The sequence below is a fragment of the Emys orbicularis genome, chromosome 24, assembly GCF_028017835.1.
Source record: "Emys orbicularis isolate rEmyOrb1 chromosome 24, rEmyOrb1.hap1, whole genome shotgun sequence".
Taxonomy (NCBI): domain Eukaryota; kingdom Metazoa; phylum Chordata; order Testudines; family Emydidae; genus Emys; species Emys orbicularis.
The window spans coordinates 580,236-598,518 of record NC_088706.1 but is presented as its reverse complement, the minus strand read 5'-3'; the positions used below and the strand labels follow the sequence as shown (position 1 = coordinate 598,518).

General features: G+C 52.4%; 1 protein-coding gene across 1 annotated transcript in view; it reads right to left on the bottom strand.

The window, feature by feature from the left end:
- The window catches only part of LONP1 (lon peptidase 1, mitochondrial), a 43,782-nt gene extending 42,303 nt beyond the window's left edge, over nt 1-1,479 (bottom strand). The window contains exon 1 of the mRNA XM_065421926.1: nt 1,176-1,479. Coding sequence (XP_065277998.1) covers nt 1,176-1,280 — 105 coding nt within the window. The 5' untranslated portion in view covers nt 1,281-1,479. The remainder of the gene's footprint in view (nt 1-1,175) is intronic.
- Nucleotides 1,480-18,283: the final 16,804 nt, after the last annotated feature.

Genomic DNA, 18,283 nt, shown 5'->3' with positions numbered 1-18,283 from the left:
AATCTAGCTGCAGTGCAATCTCCAACTGCCACAAGTTGGTTTTACATAGTGGTAAACAAGATGAACAGCTGGAACTGGGAAGAGATAAAATAAACTAACTATGCAAGTCCTCTGCGTCTGGGTCCAAGAGGCTAAGCAAAGCTCTCTCTGGACTCCTGGTTTTGTGCCCTGCCTAGTCACATGGCCCTTGCATACCCCTTTCCTTCCTATCTACCAAGACAAAGGTGAGAGGTGATGTCAGTAGAACAATTGGCCTCCAATAGTAATAATACTTTAACCTTCTTTTGACTATAGCTCTGCCACAGACTTGCTAACAGAACCCAAGAATCCTGGCTCCCTGTCCCTACTAACATGTCCAATCTTGGGCTTGTCTACAGACAAAAGTTGTTCTGCTTTAACTATATATGGGATAGCAAATAAGCTATGCCAGCCCCTATGACGACCCATTACCCCAGTATAACTGCAAACATACTAGGGGTTGTACCAGTATAAGAATCACACCCCTAACTGACAGTTACTCTACTACAAAGTCTGTGCATAGATCAGGGCGCAGCATCGACTGCAATAGGTGGGCTCCCAGAAAGGCAAGCTCATCTTCTGCATGACTGGGATGCAGCAAGGGTTGGGTTTTAATATTACTTTGCCAGTCAACATCCCGCTATTCTAGGCGGGCAGAGAGCTCCTCTCCCTCAGTGTGGGTCTAGAAGCTTTAGCTCAGGTTGCAGGGACACAGGCTTCAGGGCCAGACACTCTCCGTCTCCCCAGAGCTGGCAGGATACAAAGGAAGTAGGAGGGTCTGTGCCCCCGCAGCACGACCCCTTTACCTCGATGCATTAGGCAAAGAGGGGAGGCTAGGGCCGCCCAGCGGGGGGGGGGGGGCGGAAAGAGTCCGTGTCTCCGCCGGGAAAGAGGAGCAGTGCCCAACCCTGGGAAAGGAGAAAGGGTCGCGACTACTGTGATGAAACGGAGAACGGGGCTGCAGATGGTGACCTCCCGGGCAGGGCACACGGGATGGCGTCCCAGCCCCAAGGCACGGAGTGGGTGCCCTGCGGGAGAAGCGGGTAGGAATAAGGGATGTGGGGAGCCGGGCTGGCCAACAGGGCGGCAGGGAGCGTGGCGGCTGTCGGCCCGGAGGGGGGAAGCGCCGGGCTGCCCGCGGAGTCTGGCCCCGTTACCTCGAGGATCTTGATGAAGCGCGGGAAGACGGGGTTGCGCGTCACGGCGATGAGCGGCACGTTGGGGAAGCGCTCAGGGATGAGCAGCGGGGTCAGCGCCGTCATGGCCGGGGGGGCCCCGGCGGGATCGGCTCCGCCGCCCCCCCCATCCTCGGCTCCGCCGCTCTCGAGCCCGTCCCCACCGCCGAGACTGCCCGGGCCACGCAGGTGTCGCCGGGGGCCGACGCTGAGACCGGCGAGGGGAGATGGGGCCGGGCCCCGCGGAGCCCACAGCGCCCACGGGGAGGCGGAGGAGCAAGCCGCGTACACTCGCCGACGAGCAGGACCGAGCGGGGCGAGGCCCCCGGGCAGCCCCAGCCGCCAGCAGCGCCACAGCCGCAGGTAGCGGGCCGCTGCCATTCCGCTGGCGTGCGCTCACTGCGATACCTTAGCCCCGCCTTGCGGGCGGTCGCACACATATGACGAATGCACGCATCTCCCAGTGGGCATCGCTGCGCGTGCGCAGAAATGCCAACTCGGGTGACGGCGCCAATGTGCAGCAAGCGCAGGGAGGTAGGCGGCGCGCGCGTGTGGTGCGATGGGCCCGTCCCCGTCACGTGATCCGTCCGCTGTCGTCTTTGGCGAAGAGACGCATGGGCGTCAGTTCCCGGCGCGCTCTCAGGCCTCACCCACCCCAACGTCTTTGGGCCACGCCTAGGTCTGGCCCCACCCCCGATAAAGTCACAAGCCCCGCCCTGCCTGGCCCCACCCCATAGACTCATAGACTATCAGGGCTGGAAGGGACCTCAGGAGGTCATTTAGTCCCACCCCCTGCTCAAAGCAGGACCAACCCCAGCTAAATCTAGGGTGACCAGCTGTCCTCATTTTATAGGGACAGTCCTGATATTTGGGGCTTTTTCTTATATAGGCTCCTATTACCCCCACCCCCGTCCTGATTTTTCACACTTGCTATCTTCCAGCTAAATCACCCCAGCCAGGGCTTTGTCAAGCCGGGCCTTTAAAACCTCTAAGGGTGGAGATTCCACCACCTCCCTAGGGAACCCAGTCCAGTGCTTCACCACCCTCCTAGTGAAATAATTTTTCCTAATTTCCAACCTAGACCTCCCCCACTGCAACTTGAGACCATTGCTCCTTGTTCGGTCATCTGCCACCACTGAGAACAGTCTAAATCCATCCTCTATGGCATAGGCACCGACTCTGTGGGTGCTCCGGGCCTGGAGCACCCATGGGGAAAAATTACTGGGTGCTCTGCACCCACCTGCATCCAAGTTCCCCACCTCACCCCACTCCTCCTCCTCCTCTGAGCACGCCATATCCCCGCTCTTCCGCCTACCTCCCAGTGCTTGCCGCCGCCAAACAGCTGTAGCTGTTAGGGTTAGGGAGGGAGGGGGGAGGAGCGGGAACGTGGCACGCTCAGGGGAGGAGGCAGGGCCGGGGTGGGGATTTGGGGAAGGAGTTGGAATAGGGGCGAGTTGGGGCGGGGACTTTGGGGAAGGGGTTGGATTGGGGGTGGGGGTGGAGTCGGGGCAGGGCCAGGGGCAGAGGGGCGTCGAGCACCCTCCGGCACCAGTAGAAGTCGGGGCCTATGCTCTATGGAACTATGAAGCTCTATGAAGGCTGCTATCAAATCCCCCCTCACTCTTCTCTTCTGCAGACTAAATAATCCAGTTCCCTCAGCCGCTCCTCGTAAGTCATGTGCTCCAGCCCCCTAATAATTTTTGTTGCCCTCCGCTGGACTCTCTCCAATTTGTCCACATCCCTTGTGTAGTGGGGGGCCCAAAACTGAACACAACACTCCAAATGTGACCTCACCAGTGCCAAATAGCACCCTGAGGTCCTGCTCTACCCAGGCTCACCTTCAGGGCCCCCCGAGGAAACCAGTTCTGACCTGCCCAGCAACCCCATAGGGCCCTCAGGCCCTGCTTTGCCACACACCCCCCATAGTGCGCTCAGGCACCTCCCAGCCCCACCCCCATAGTACCCTGAGGCCCTGCCCTGCTGAAACCCCCCATAGTGCCCTCAGGCCCCTCCCAGACTTGCCCCCATGGTGCTCTCAGGCCCTGCCTGACCCAGTTTTGCAATACTAACAGTTACTCAAAAAGAACATGGAAATCAACATAAGTGGTCACAGGAGGAATGCTACTCTGCACTACCAATGTTGTTTGGCAGTGAAACAGAAGGCACTGGTTGCACGTGTGTTCACTGTACCTGCATCCTCTCTCTCATTCAGCAGCTTCACATCTCTCTGCATTTGGTGCAGCACAGTCTTCCTCTCTAAGGTGTGTGTGTGTGGGGGGGGGGGGGGGGGGGTGTTGAACTGGGATGGGAAAGATGATGGGGATTGGAGATGGCGTGGGGATGAGCCACAATCCTGACATACACCTAAAGATAGATCACAGTCCCAACCTGCAGCCTCTTGCTGTTGAAGATGCACCACAGACTGGACTCCCAAGTCTCCTAGTATTAGCCCCCCAGTCACTGCTAAGAAACTTCGTTCATACAGAATTGAGTTTGCATGGCAGTGCCTCATGCCCTTCCAGAGTGTCATGCACATATTTAAACCTCTACAAATAGGAAATAAAGAGGTAAGGTAAAACAAACTGGAAATCAGGAACTCCGCATCTAAGGTACACACCTTCTCTGTACCACAACCTGAACTGTGGCCCTGGAGCTGTCAATTGCCTCTAAATATGGTTCAGTGAGAGCTGCTGCAAAATGAGCAAACATGAAGAACGACTAACATCACCTCTGTCCCTCCAGCTGCCTGTACTGTGTTAGGGTAGCTCTGTTGACTGGTGTGTGGCTTACTTATGGCAGGTTGCCCCACCTCAGACTGTGATATGAGAAGAGGAGAAGAAGGATTAGGAGGCCCTCATTTCTGCACTGACCTACGTGAGTTGGGCAAGCAAAGAAGCAGAATGGCCTTTTCTTGCCAAGGGATTTGTAGCAGGCTGGCAGCAGACATGACAGTGCAAGGGATGTCCCAATGGGAATCCTTAGAGCTGTGATCTCCAACCTTTTTACGCTCAAGATCACTTTTTGAATTTAAGGGCAACCCAGGATCTACCCCGCCTCTTCCCCAAGGCCCCGCCCCTTCCCCAAAACCCTGCCCCACTCTCTCCATCCCCACACCCCGTCACTTGCTCTCCTCCACCCTCACTCACTTTCACCGGGCTGGGGTAGAGGGTTGGGGTTTGGGAGGGGGTGCAGGCTCTGGGAGGGGGCTCCAGGCTGGGGCAGAGTGTTGGGGTGCAGGAGGGGGTACAGGATGCTGGCTCTGGGAGGGGGGTCAGGGCTGGGGCAGAGGGTTGGGGTGCAAAAGGGGATATTGGGTGCTGGCTCTGGGAGGGGGCTCCAGGCTGGGGCAGAGTGTTGGGGTGCAGGAGGGGGTACAGCATGCTGGCTCTGGTAGGGGGTCAGGGCTGGGGCAGGAGCTTGGGGTGCAGGAGGGGGTATGGGGTGCTGGCTCTGGGAGGGCTGTCAGGGCTGGGGTTGAGGTGCAGGAGGGGATTGGGGGTGCAGGAGGGGATATGGGGTGCTGGCTCTGGGAGGGGGCTCAGGGCTGGGGTGCAGGAGGGGGTTTGGGGTGCTGGCTCCGGGAGGGGTATCAGGGCTGGGGTTGAGGTGCAGGAGGGGATATGGGGTGCTGGCTCAGGGAAGGGGCTCAGTGCTGGGGTTTGGGTTGCGGCCTCTCACCGGACAGCACTTACCGCTAAGGTAGGCTCCCTGCCTACTCTGACCCCACGCCGCTCCTGGAAGGGGATAACACGCCCCTGGGGGTGGGGTGGGCGTCATGTGGCTCCACGCGCTGCCCCTCTCTACAAGCACCGCCCCCGCAGCTCCCATTGGCCACAGCTCCCCGTTCCTGGCCAATGGGAGCTGCGGGGGCGGTGCTTGCAGGCCGGAGCAGCGTGCAGAGGGAAACCCCTGCCCCCCGCCCACGGGGCTGCGCTGGCTGCTTCTGGGAGCGGCGTGTGGGTGGGGCAGGCAGGGAGCCTGTTTTAGCAGCAGCCCCACTGTGCCACCAGAGATCGCGATCAACCGGTTGGTGACCATTGCCTTAGAGCAACAGACAAGGGGTGGTAACATCTGGTCAGTAGGGGATGGTGTATGCAGAGTAGTTGAAGTTGCTGAGTATAGGCGGGAGCAGCCAGCTGGTGTTCAGGAAGCCTGCCCTAAATTAAACTTTTGCCTTTGTGAGGACACCGTCTCTTCCTGTCCCCATGTTCTGTATCTGCAGTACGCCATCTCATCAGAAGGAAAGAGTGGCACAAAGTCTGTCAGGGGCAGGGGCAGTGAGTTGTATGGGCCCATGGTGCCTGGGCTCCAGCAAAATTCTGGGCCTGGGGGTCTGGTTCCACCAATATTCGGGGCCAGGTCTCTCCCCCGGCCCCACCTGCCACCCCCACATTCCTCCCCCGAGCGTCCCTGCCTGCGCCCTGCTCTGCCGGCTCCTAGCATCAACTGCCGCCGCAGGGTCCTAGCCCAACCACTAGTGCCAGGGCAGGCTGACCCTGACTCTGCCCTTCCGCCTCGGACGGATGGACCCTTCCCTTTTGCGGCGGTATCATCTGTGACGGTGTACCCCATAAGGCTTCATAGATATATGCTTATGAATGTATATATGATATAACTGGAAAATGTTTTATGCTACATATGCCATGTAACATATCTCTGTAAAGGTTATGATCTACTGAATCTATTAATCCTATTTGTTTGCATGTATCATTTTTGTATTCGAAGCTATGAATATTGGCTGGGCACTGGCTTGATTTTTAAGTAGCCTTAGTAAAGCATTTGGTCAGCTTCTTGAGAAAGGAATGTGCAAATTAAGTGCCCAATCAAGAAGCACTTAAGGGACAATGGATCTTGGGAGGCTCCAATCCACATAAGAAGTCTACATGAGGACTGTGGCAGGGCAGGGGTAAACCCCTGGAATGCCCTGCTAAAATGCTGGCTACGCCCTGCTTTCTGGTAGGGAAGCCAGGTGCACGGGCCCAGGCAGCCAGCAGAGAGCCCAGCTGCAGGCCCTAACGAGGGCCAGCTCACAGCAATGACTTGAGCTAAGTAGAGACAGCTGGGCTGAGGAAGGGGAGGGATATAAAAGCCCTGGAGAAAGCTCAGTCAGGAGGCTAGCCTGGGAGGGGGATAGGAGGCTGACATCTCTGCTTTCTCACCAAAGGCAAGGCGCCTCACAGGTCAGGAGACCCTGGGAAGGCTCTGACTGGGGATAGTTGTTGCACTGTAAATAAAGACACAAGGGTGAAGTACTAAAGAAGGTGGGAGGACGCTCTATTTAACCAGCTAACCCAGGGCACCAGCTCGAGAGGGCGGAGACCTGGTGCGGACCTTGTGACAAAGACATTCAAGGGAGCAGGTAAGCAATGGCTGCTGCCTGTAAAAACTGAGTCATGCATGGACATGGGACTTGCCCATGTGACTCCAAAATTCCATCTTGGAGCTGAGTATCAGGGAGTAGCCGTGTTAGTCTGTATCCACAAAAACAACAAGGAGTCCGGTGGCACCTTAATGACTAATATATTTATTTGGGCATATTAGTCATTAAGGTGCATCTTGGAGCTGGACTTTACATAGGGGAGAGGAGGGGCTCTCCACCCAGAAGAGAGAGTCTACTTAAATCCCTGGGAGACCCCTCCATTTTGTCTTCAGGTGGCTCAAGGATACCTGAAAGAAACTGGAACAAAGGACAGTAACTACAGGGGGTGTGAGTGATTGCTGGACCTAGACTAGAAGGAGACTAATCTGTAAAAGGAAGCTTACTGGAACTGGTGAGGTTTTATCTGTGTTCAGTTTTCTTAGACAGACTGGCATGTTCTATTTTATTTTACTTGGTAATTCACTTTGTTCTGTCTGCTACTACTTGGAACCACTTAAATCCTACTTTCTGTATTTAATAAAATCACTTTTTACTTATTTATTAACCCAGAGTATGTATTAATATGGGGGGGGGGGGGAGAGAGACAGCTGTGCCTATCCCTCTATCAGTGTTATAGCGGGCGAACAATTTGAGTTTACCCTGTATAAGGCTTTTACAGGGTAAAATAGATTTGTTTGGGGTTTAGACCCCATTGGGAGTTGGGCATCTGAGTGTTAAAGACCGGAACACTTCTGTAAGTTGCTTTCAGTTAAGTCTGTAGCTTTGGGGCACGTGGTTCAGGGCCTGGGTCTGTGTTGGAGCAGACTGGAGTGTCTGGCTCAATAAGACAGGGTGCTGGATTCCCAGGCTGGCAGGGAAAGCAGGGGCAGAAGTAGTCTTGGCACATCAGTTGTTCATTCCCAAGGGGGTTTCTGTGATCCAACCTGTCACACCCTCCACCAACACGGGGTCCCCCCACCCGCAGTCACTGCTCCTGCCCCACTCTGGGCAAGGGGCAGCCCCATCCCCCACCCCCAGTGAGGCTACAGTGAGGGGCAGCAGCAGGAGAGGAGGTGCACACATGATGGCAGCCCCCCCTGGCACCCACCACAAGGGAGGCAAAGGGGCTTCCTGGACCTGAGAGGGGTCCTAAGAGCACATGCAGTGACAGTGGTGCGAGGTGAGTGTGCTGCTGGGGAAGAGGGGGGCTGAACAGAGGGGAATAATCACTTCCCTCGATCTGCTGGAAATGCTCCTACTAATACAATATGCCGTTGGCCTTCTTGGCAACAAGGGTACACTGCTGACTCATATCCAGCTTCTCGTCCACTGTAATCCCCAGGTCCTTTTCTGCAGAACTGCTGCTTAGCCATTCGGTCGCTATCCTGTTGCGGTGCATGGGATTCTTCCTTCCTAAGTGCAGGACTCTGCACTTGTCCTTGTTGAACCTCATCAGATTTCTTTTGGCCCAATCCTCCAATTTGTCTAGGTCACTCTGGACCCTATCCCTACCCTTCAGTGTATCTACCTCTCCCCCCAGCTTAATGTCATCTGCGAACTTTCTGAGGGTGCAATCCATCCCATCATCCAGATCATTAATGAAGATGTTGAATAAAACCGGCCCCAGGACTGACTGCCTGGGGCACTCCACTAGTTGCCAACTAGACATCGACCCGTTGATCACTATCTGTTGAGCCCGACAATCTAGCCAGCTTTCTATCCATCTTATAGTCCATTCATTCAATCCATACTTTTTTAACTTGCTGGCAAGAATACTGTGGGAGACCATATCAAAATATTTGGTAAAGTCAAGGTATATCACGTCCACACAGCCAGTTATCTCATCGTAGAAGGCAATCGGGTTGGTCAGGCATGACTTGCCCTTGGTGAATCCATGTTGACTGTTCCTGATCACCTTCCTCTTCTCCAAGTAGTTCAAAATGGATTCTTTGAGGACCTGCTTCACGATTTTTCCAGGGACTGAGGTGAGGCTGAGCAGTCTGTAGTTCCCTGGATTCTCATCTGAAGAAGGGAGGTTCTTACCCACGAAAGCTTATGCTCCCAATACTTCTGTTAGTCTTAAAGGTGCCACAGGACCCTCTGTTGCTTTTTACAGATTCAGACTAACACGGCTACCCCTCTGATACTTAAAGTTGAATTACTGTCCTTAGTGTGGATACACACGTTCCAGAGTGACCAGGGTAACCTGTGACTATTACGTTTTTTTAAACAGAAGCTGAACCTGCCCCCGTTTCTTTACCCAGTTAATGTTGACTATCCTCTCCAGTTACCAACCCCCTTCCCCCCCCCTCTTCCAACATACCTCTAAAAATAAAATAAATGAAACTTTGTTCATTAACACAGTTTTCTTTATTAAGGATTTCGCGGTAAAGGGTTGAAACTGGGATGCAGACTGTGGTGGGGAGCGGGTGTAGTGATGGAAAGGACGCTTCTAAACTCGAGGAATGACAGGCTCCTGCTCCTAGAGCGGTCCGCAGTGGTGGACTGGTTGTTTCAACAGAGCCTACCACCCCTCCTTTTCGGGACTCTGTGTGTGGGGGCTATGTGACTTTGTGGCGGGGGAGGGCGGTTACAGCTCCCCTGCTGCGTGGCTCTGTCATCCAGGCTAAGGACCGCTGCATAAGATCTGTAACCGCCCTCCCCCGCCACAAACTCACATAGCCCCCCCACACAGAACATGAAAACCACCTCCCAGACTGACCAGGGTGCCTAGTGACTGCAATGTGTGTGTGACCTTCTGCTGAACCTGCCCCCTTGTCTGTACCCTGGTAAAGGTGACTGTCCTGTCCAATTACCAACCCCCTTCCCCCCCTTCAAACACACTGTCCTCTAAAAGAACATGACGGAAACAGTAATTAACAGAAACATATTTTTTATTAAGAACTACACAGTTAGGGGATGAAACTGGGACGGGGGCTTGGGTGAGGTGCATTTGGAGGGAAGGAAAGGACGTATCAAATCTTTGGGAATGAGAGCCTTCTGCAATTTGAGCAGTCTGCAGGGGTGGAGTGACTGTTTTCACGGCCCCTGCTGCCCCTCCTTCTTGGGACTTTGGGTGAGGGGGGATGGGACTTTGTGGCGGGGGAGGGCGGTTAGAGAGAGAATGCAGCGGGGCTCTGTCCTCCTGCCTCCGGTCCTGCAGAACATCTACAAGGCGCCGGAGCGTGTCCGTTTGCTCTCTCATTAGTCCAAGCAGCGTTTGAGTCGCCTGCTGGTCTTCCTGCTGCCACCTGTCCTCCCGTTCGCTGTGTGATCGCTGGTATTGTGACATGTCTCCCTCCACTGGGTCTGCTGTGCTGCCTCGGCTCGGGAACAGACCATAAGTTCTGAGAACATCTCGTCCCATGTCCTTTTCTTTCGCCGCCTGATCTGTGCCAGCCTCTGGGAGGGGGATGCCGGGATAGCTCGGGAGACACTCGCAGCTGTGGGATGGGGAAAAAGGGAGTGAATTCCTCAAAAAGATACATTTTTGCAAACACGACCATGCACAGTACCTATCACATGTGCACTCAGTACAAGGTCGAATTCTCTGTCTTCACATTGCGTGCCTGGGGTCTTGCTGTACAGATCACACAAGCGGGGCCGGACAATGGAATTCTGCTAGCAGGCGGCCATGGTAAGCCGTAGACTTTTGGCTGCTTAAAGCTTAATTTACAGCAGTGCCCTCCTTTCACGTTCCAAGCAATGCTCCTAGCGTTGGCCAGTTCCTGCTGCCAGCGATCCGGCCAGCATGAACTCTGCCCCTGTCCCACCCCCGTCGCGGCTGTCCCTGGGAAAGATCCCTGCATGCTGCCGGCGAACCGCTCAGCAGGAAGGGTTCGCCTCCCCGCCCCCACCACGTGGCTGGGCTCGGGAAAGATCCCTGCACGCTGCCGGCAATCCGCCTCCCTGCCCCCACCGCGTGGCTGTAAACCGCCTGTTACAGTTATTTAAAGGAACAGGCAATCAGTCCCCATACTAAAATTCCCCTAATTCAAAGCAGGTCACCATGAGTGATATCACTCTGATGAGGATTACGGAGACAGAGAAAGACCGCATGCTGCGTGAATGCCAGCAAACACCAGGGCCGTATGCCGCCATGCTTTGCCAGGCAATGATACCAGAGTACCTGCTGCTAGCCTGGCGCGGAAAAGTTTCCTACCATGGAGGAGGCAATAAGGCCACTCTCCCCAGGAACCTGATGCAAAGGCTTTCACATTACCTCCAGGAGAGCTTCGTGGAGATGTCCCAGGAGGATTTCTGCTCTATCCCCAGACATGTTAACAGACTTTTCCAGTAGCTGCACTGGCAAGGACTAAAAAGTTAAGCGCCTAGGGCAAACTAATCATTAAAAACCCATTGCTAACATACCATGCCTATTCTATTCAAAATAAATGTTTAAAACACTTATCTATTGATCCTTCCCCTGATTAATGTCCGGGTTACTGCCTTGGGAGGGTTGGTAGGGGATCTCCATGAGGGTGATGAAGAGATCCTGGCTGTCGGGGGAATCAGCGTTGAAAGTGCTGTCGACTGCCTCGTCCTCCTCATCTTCCCCGTCCGCGAACAGCTCCGAGGAAGCGGCCGTCGACAATACCCCATCGTCAGAGTCCACGGACAGTGGTGGGGTAGTGGTGGCGGCCGCACCTAGAATGGAATGCAGTGCCTCGTAGAAACGGCATGTCTGGGGCTGGGATCCGGAGCGTCCATTTGACTCTTTGGTCTTCTGGTACGCTTGTCTCAGCTCCTTGATTTTCATGCGGCACTGCGTTGCATCTCGGCTGTATCCTCTCTCCGTCATGGCTTTTGAGATCTTCTCGTAGATCTTCGCATTCCGTCTTTTCGATCGCAGCTCCGAAAGCACGGACTCATCGCCCCACACAGCGATCAGATCCAAGACTTCCCGATCAGTCCATGCTGGGGCCCTCTTTCTATTCTGCGATTGCATGGTCACCTCTGCTGGAGAGCTCTGCATCGTTGCCAGTGCTGCTGAGCTCGCCACGATGTCCAAACAGGAAATGAGATTCAAACTGGCCAGACAGGAAAAGGAATTCAAATTTTCCCGGGGCTTTTCCTGTGTGGCTGGTCAGAGCATCCAAGCTCGGACTGCTGTCCAGAGCGTCAACAGAGTGGTGCACTGTGGGATAGCTCCCGGAGCTATTAGCATCGAATTCCGTCCACACTAACCCTAATTCGACATGGCCATGTCGAATTTAGCGCTACTCCCCTCATCGGGGAGGAGTACAGAAATCGATTTAAAGAGACCTCTATGTCGAAATAAATAGCTTCGTTGTGTGGACGGGTGCAGGGTTAATTCGAATTAACGCTGCTAAATTCGACATAACCTCCTAGTCTAGACCAGGCCTCAGTATGAATTAGGAGGCTTCCTGTCTTGTACCTTCCTCCCTATGCACATGGTGTGAGAGCAATCTGAATGTTAAAGTAAGCTATTTATTGGGAGCCTGTATCTAAGGAGCTCCTTGACCAAACAACCTTAAACTTCTACCACTATTTCCTCCCTTGCCTCTGATGAGGCATACAATCAGAGTATACAGATGGATGCCAGAACACTGAAATAACAGCTCTTAATGGAAAAAGCTCACTACCCAGGGCAAAACTTCCCAAAGGAGTAGTAGTGCGCACAGCAGCAGGCATTCTCAGCAATCTGCCAAGGGCAAGAATTGAACTCAGCATCCTTGAGTATTGCTCAAGGTCAAGGGGTTGAGCCTTTTGCCCTGAGTGCTCCAATAATGCTGAGAGCAATCAACCTCTATGCACATTTTCCATTGCACGTATGCAAATCACTCCCTGCTGCATGTTGCCCAGATGCTAGTTTGTAGTGCTAACTTGAAGTGTTTTATTGATCCCCTGGAAGGGCAGCGGGTGCTAGGCATGAGCTCAGATCAAATCCCATTGAGTGAGAGCAGTTTGCGGAGGCCCAGTACCAGAGTTGGAGACTGCAGGTATATGCAAGAAAACATTCTAAGAACTGGAAAATTTAATGGTCGTATTTTAGGGGCACTTCATCTTTAAAATTGCTCAAATGACCTCATCTTGGACCAGTAACTTTCCCCCATGCCCTGCTGAGGCACGGCTGTCAATTGGTGTAAGCATGTGGATTTTACTGCACTAGAAAAGTCAGCTGTTAAACTGTAAGTTAGTCTCAGCCTTAGCTCTAGTAGTGCTACCGCCCACTGATAATCAACACAAGGGATTGATATTACTTACGGTATGTCTACACTACGAAATTAGGTCGATTTTATGGAAGTTGATTTTTAGAAATCGATTTTATACAGTCGATTGTGTATGTTCCCACTAAGCGCATTAAGTCGGCGGAGTGCGTCCTCACTACTGTGGCTAGCATTGACTCACGGAGCAGTGCACTGTGGGAAGCTATCCCACAGTTCCCGCAGTCTCCGCTGGAATTATGGGTTAAGCTCCCAATGCCTGATGGGGCAAAAACATTGTCGTGGGTGGTTTTGGGTACATGTTGTCACTCTCCCCTCCCTCCCTCTGTGAAAGCAACTGCAGACAATCATTTCGTGCCTTTTTGCCTGGGTTACCTGTGCAGACGCCATAGCATGGCAAGCATGGAGCCTGCTCAGCTCACCTCTGCTGTTGCGAGCATTGTAAACACCTCGTGCATTATCCTGCCGTATGTGCAGAACCTGGCTAAGAGACGGCAGCACGAGGACGATTGTGAGGAGAACATGGACACAGACGCTCCTGAAAGCACGGGCTGTGGCAATTGGGACATCATGGCGGCAGTGGGGCTGGTTGATACAGTGGAACGCCAACTCTGGGCCCGGCAAACAAGCACAGACTGGTGGGACCACATAGTGTTGCAGGTATGGGATGATTCCCAGTGGCTGCGAAACTTTCATATGCATAAGGCCACTTGCCTGGAACTCTGTGAGTTGCTTTCCCCCCGCCTAGAAGCGCAGGAATACCAAGATGAGAGCTGCCCTGACTGTTGAGAAGCGAGTGGCGATAGCCCTGTGGAAGCTTGCAACACCTGACTGCTACCGGTCAGTGGGAAATCAATTTGGAGTGGGCAAATCTACTGTGGGGACTGCTGTGATTCAAGTAGCCAATGCAATCACTGATGTTCTGCTATCAAGGGTAGTGACTCTGGGAAATGTGCAGGTCATAGTGGATGGCTTTGCTGCAATGGTTTCCCTAACTGTGGTGGGGTGATAGACGGAACGCATATCCCTATCTTGGCACCGGACCACCTTGCCAACCAGTACATAAACCGCTAGGGGTACTTCTCAATGGTGCTGCAAGCACTGGTGGATCACAAGGGACGTTTCATCAACATGGGATGGCCGGGAAAGGTGCATGATGCTTGCATCGTTAGGAACTCCAGGCTGTTTGAGCAGCTGCAAGAAGGGACTTACTTCCCAGACCAGAAAATTACCGTTGGGGATGTTGAAATGCCAATAGTTATCCTTGGAGACCCAGCCTACCCCTTGCTTCCATGGCTCATGAAGCCATACACAGGCAGCCTGGACAGTAGTAAGGAGTAGTTCAACTATAGGCTGAGCAAGTGCAGAATGGTGGTAGAATGTGCCTTTGGACGTTTAAAAGCTCGCTGGCGCTGTTTGCTGACTAGGTTAGAGTCCATGCCAGCATTGTTAATTATTTTATTGCTGCTCAAAGCATTTCAGGAGAAGGCTGATCACAGATCAGTGCAATGGTTTGTAGTAGATTGTATTTATAGCTGCACAATGTCTGTTCAGAGTGTCCTGCCAGGAATGCAGGGAAAGGAGCCCCACAGCCCTGTTTATCCATTGGCAACCTGCTGCTTCCTGAGCTGGCTGTGTGATCTCTGCCAGCGGGCAGCAAGGATCACTAGTGCGGGTTGGCGGGAGGGCTGATTTGGTGTCCTGGCTGGTGCAGAGAGAAGGGCAGGTTTGGTTAAGGAGAGGTGAGGTACTTCTGGATTCCCAGTGCCTGTTGCTGTCCCCACAAGGATAGCATGAAGGGTGTGTGGCTGTGCTGTGTGGGAAGTGTCACCTGAACTCTGCATTTCCTGCTTTGCTAATGTTTGTGTTTATTCTTTTCTTGTAATGCCAATATTCTTTTGGGGCCTGAACTACGAATTTCCTGGTGCTCCAACACTTGACCTTGGGGAATTAAACTCTCCCATTGTGGAAGGGCGTGAGGAGCACAGCGCAATTATCATTCTTTATGAGGCCTCCCAAGAGATGATTGTGGCCAATAAGCAGGAGTTCCAGTGCCAATGACTGGAGAGGCCAGTAAGTGACAGTCAGCATGACAACAGTGGAGCTGACACTATACACCCCAGGGGAGTGCCCTGTTACCCCCATATTCCTCATTTGTATATCATTGTGATATTGCATATAAAGCAGGCTGTGTGAGGTATCAGGGGACAGGTTGTGATCTGCCAAAAGTCATTTTTCTATCTAAATATGTGTCTTATTAATGCATATGAAGTTATGAGACTGTGTTGTATGGCTGTCACTAAAATATGCTGTGGGTTTGGGAAGTGCCCAGATACTAGCTCCCCAAAGACAATAACCAGGGGGATAACCAATGCCCGGGTGGCTGTCAAACAACCATCAACAGCCATTGTCCAGCAAGGGAACTACAATGCAATGACTCACCTTCACAAGGCCACACCTGGGGAATTGCTCAACCTTGCTGGGTGACTCAGCAATGCCCACCAGACCTGTGCCTGGACTTGTGCTCTCCAAGCACATGGACTGAGAGTATAAAACAGAACACAGGGGCCCCATGCTTGGCCTTTTCTCCTCCCCACACCTACGCTGCAAGTAACAAGGATGCTCAGAAGACTGATGATTTCAACAGAGCAGACTGGCTCAGGTTTAAGGGAGAAACCTGTATATTAAGGACTGTAAGATCCAGTGGGGTGAGAACATTGCTTGATCTAAATACTGTTTAGTGTGATAAGGGTTACGGTTTAGACTGTGAGCTTATATTTTATTTTATTTTGGTAACCATTCTGACTTTTTGCCTATCACTTAAAATCTATCTGTTGTAATCAATAAACTTGTTTTACTGTTTCTTTACCAGTGAGTTTGCCCAAAGTGCTTGGTAAATCTGCTCAGGTTTACAAAGGCTGGTGTATATTTACTTTCCATTGATGAAGTGGTGAACTAATAATAAACTTGCATTGCTCAAGAAAGGGTCTTGAGCAGTGCAAGGCGGTATATTCCTGAGGTACAAGGCTCGGAGCTGGGGGGATTTGGCTGGTGGGTTTCTCTTTGTGATACTCGAGTGGCTCTGGGAACATTCATGCAATCTAGCTGGGTGTGGGGCTCCACATGTGGTTATGGTGAGTGATAACAGCGCCTGGAGGGGTTTGCTGCTTGTCACTAGCAAAGCTTGTGAGAGACAGCCCAGGCTGGAGAGTTAAGGGGGCAAAGCAGTCCCACAGTCCCAGGCTGCACCCCAGGGATCCCATCACAAGTCTAATAAGGGACTATTAGGAAAACAAGCAGGAAGGAAACAGAATGGCTCAAGATAAGCCACTTTTCAGCAAACCTGGGTGGGTTGTTAAGAGACAAGGCCATTATGGGAAAAGGCCTGGGAACCAGAAGCTCCAAAAGACGATAGCAGTTTAAAAAGGAACTCTCAGGAGAGGGGTTAGCACTCCAGGGGCAGTTGCCTGAAGAAGCTAGGCCTGCCTAGCACACCATGAGGAGGATGCTGGGCTTCAGTAAGATAGAGATTTGTGCAGACCATTTGTGTGGTGTTGTGTTGTGTTTGTTTTTTTTTTTTAAATCCTTTTTCTGGATTGAGTTACTTTAACAGCAGAAATAACACTACTCTGGTCTAAGCAGGTTGCCTGGTCACTATATACACCACTGGCCCCAGATGCCTGCAGGTGTCCAAACTTAGTCAGACCTGGTGGATAAGCACAGCTGATGCACAGGGTGCTGCAGCCCAAGGCCAGCTCAAAGAGTGGGGGGATGGTGGAATTCCACCCTGGGAGAGATGAGGGCCTGAGGCCTGACACCTAGGGGGGTGCACTTAAAAAGACCAGTAAGTGGTCAGCGGTACAGCTAGCCCTGTAATTGTGATGGGATCACATTAGTACATTTTTCAGCAATTTGCTCACACACTTAAAGGCACCAGAGCTGCAAAATCCACCCCCATGGTCCTCCTGAGCTGAGGAAACTAGGAATGTACCTTTTTCTTTGATAATGTAAGTTCCTAGTTCTTTTTCTTGAAAGAGCCTTGAAAATGTAAACCTATGTATGCCTATCGCTAGGACTCGCAGTTTTGGGCACCTGAGAGTTAAGGTTCACAGTCTAAAGCTTTTCTTTGCAACCAGGAGGACTAGAAGCTTACTTTTTCTTTTAAATGAAAACCGAGATTCTGACAATCATATGGCTCCAGGAGGTGGGCCTTTAAGAAAAACACCAGCTATATCTCAAAACTTACAATTAATTCGTGAGAGTTGGCAATGCAGACTCTTGCAATAGGAGGCTGAGCCACACACCCACACTTTTCATGCAAAATGAGTCAGTTAAGTTTGAGGCACAGGCCAATGAATTGTCTCCCTGACCTGCCTTGAAATCTGAATGATCAGGATGGACAGGAGTCATTTAGGTTTTGAAGTGAACAGAGAGTTGAGCCATTGGTTCACAGGCCCACCTCAAAATGCTGACTGTATATTATGGTACTGGGACATGTCTTTTCATAGAGGAGGGTGGATGCTAAACAGGTCCTCCCTCCAACCACTTTCATCCTCCATCCAGTAAGTGGAGCTAAGCACAAGCTATTACTACTTGGACAAGGTTTGCAGAGATGGAAAGAATATACTTGACACCTGAGTGCAAGGAAGACAATTTGTAACTGCCTGTAATGAGGAATTTGGCAAGGTCTAGAGGTCAGGGGAGAGGCTTGCTGGTGAGGATTTACATCTAGTGCAGGCAGGGCTGCCCAGAGGATTCAGGGGGCCTGGGGCAAAGCGGGGGAGCTTGTACTCACCGGGCAGCACTCAGAGTCTGCGGCGGCGGCGGGGGGCCCTTCAGTCGCTCCGCCTCTTCGGCACGGAAGACCCGCCGCCGAAATGCCGCCGAAGACCCAGAGCGCCCCCGGGTAAGTAAAAAGGCGCCTCTAGCCAGGAAAGGGATTCTCGGCCAGAGCTTGTGGGGCCCCTGCAGGGCCTGGGGCAAATTGCCCCACTTGCCCCCCCCCGGGCGGCCCTGAGTGCAGGTTCCCACAACATGGACAAGTGAACACTAAGAGTTGTAATGAATGATGCCAGAGGCATTGTCTCTAATCTCAGACACTGAAGCTTGTCAGATCATGCTTCCAAGGCAGGACTCATGGAAAATGTTTCCTTTTATTTTTCAAATACACAAAATCTCCACCATTAAAATCTCTGAAACTCAAAGCATGAAGAAGCAGCCCTCAAGCATAAACACAGCCAACTTGTGAGCACATTATGAACATACTATCAAGCAATGGTTTTCAGTTGTCAATTACTTCCATCCCTATGTGCAGCCGTGGACGGACAGGCCCTTGTTCCAGAAGTGGATCCACTGGGCAAAATTTTGGCTCCTGGAACAAACGGCCCATTTTACACTTTTTGGCTCCTGTGTGTAAATTTGCTTTCTCCAGTGCAAAATGTTGCCTTTGTCCTGGAAATTCTGTCTTTCTCCATTTTTAACAAGCTGGGTGTTGGCCAAGCAGTTCTTTACATATTTAAAGCAGTGAACAAACTCCTTGTTCA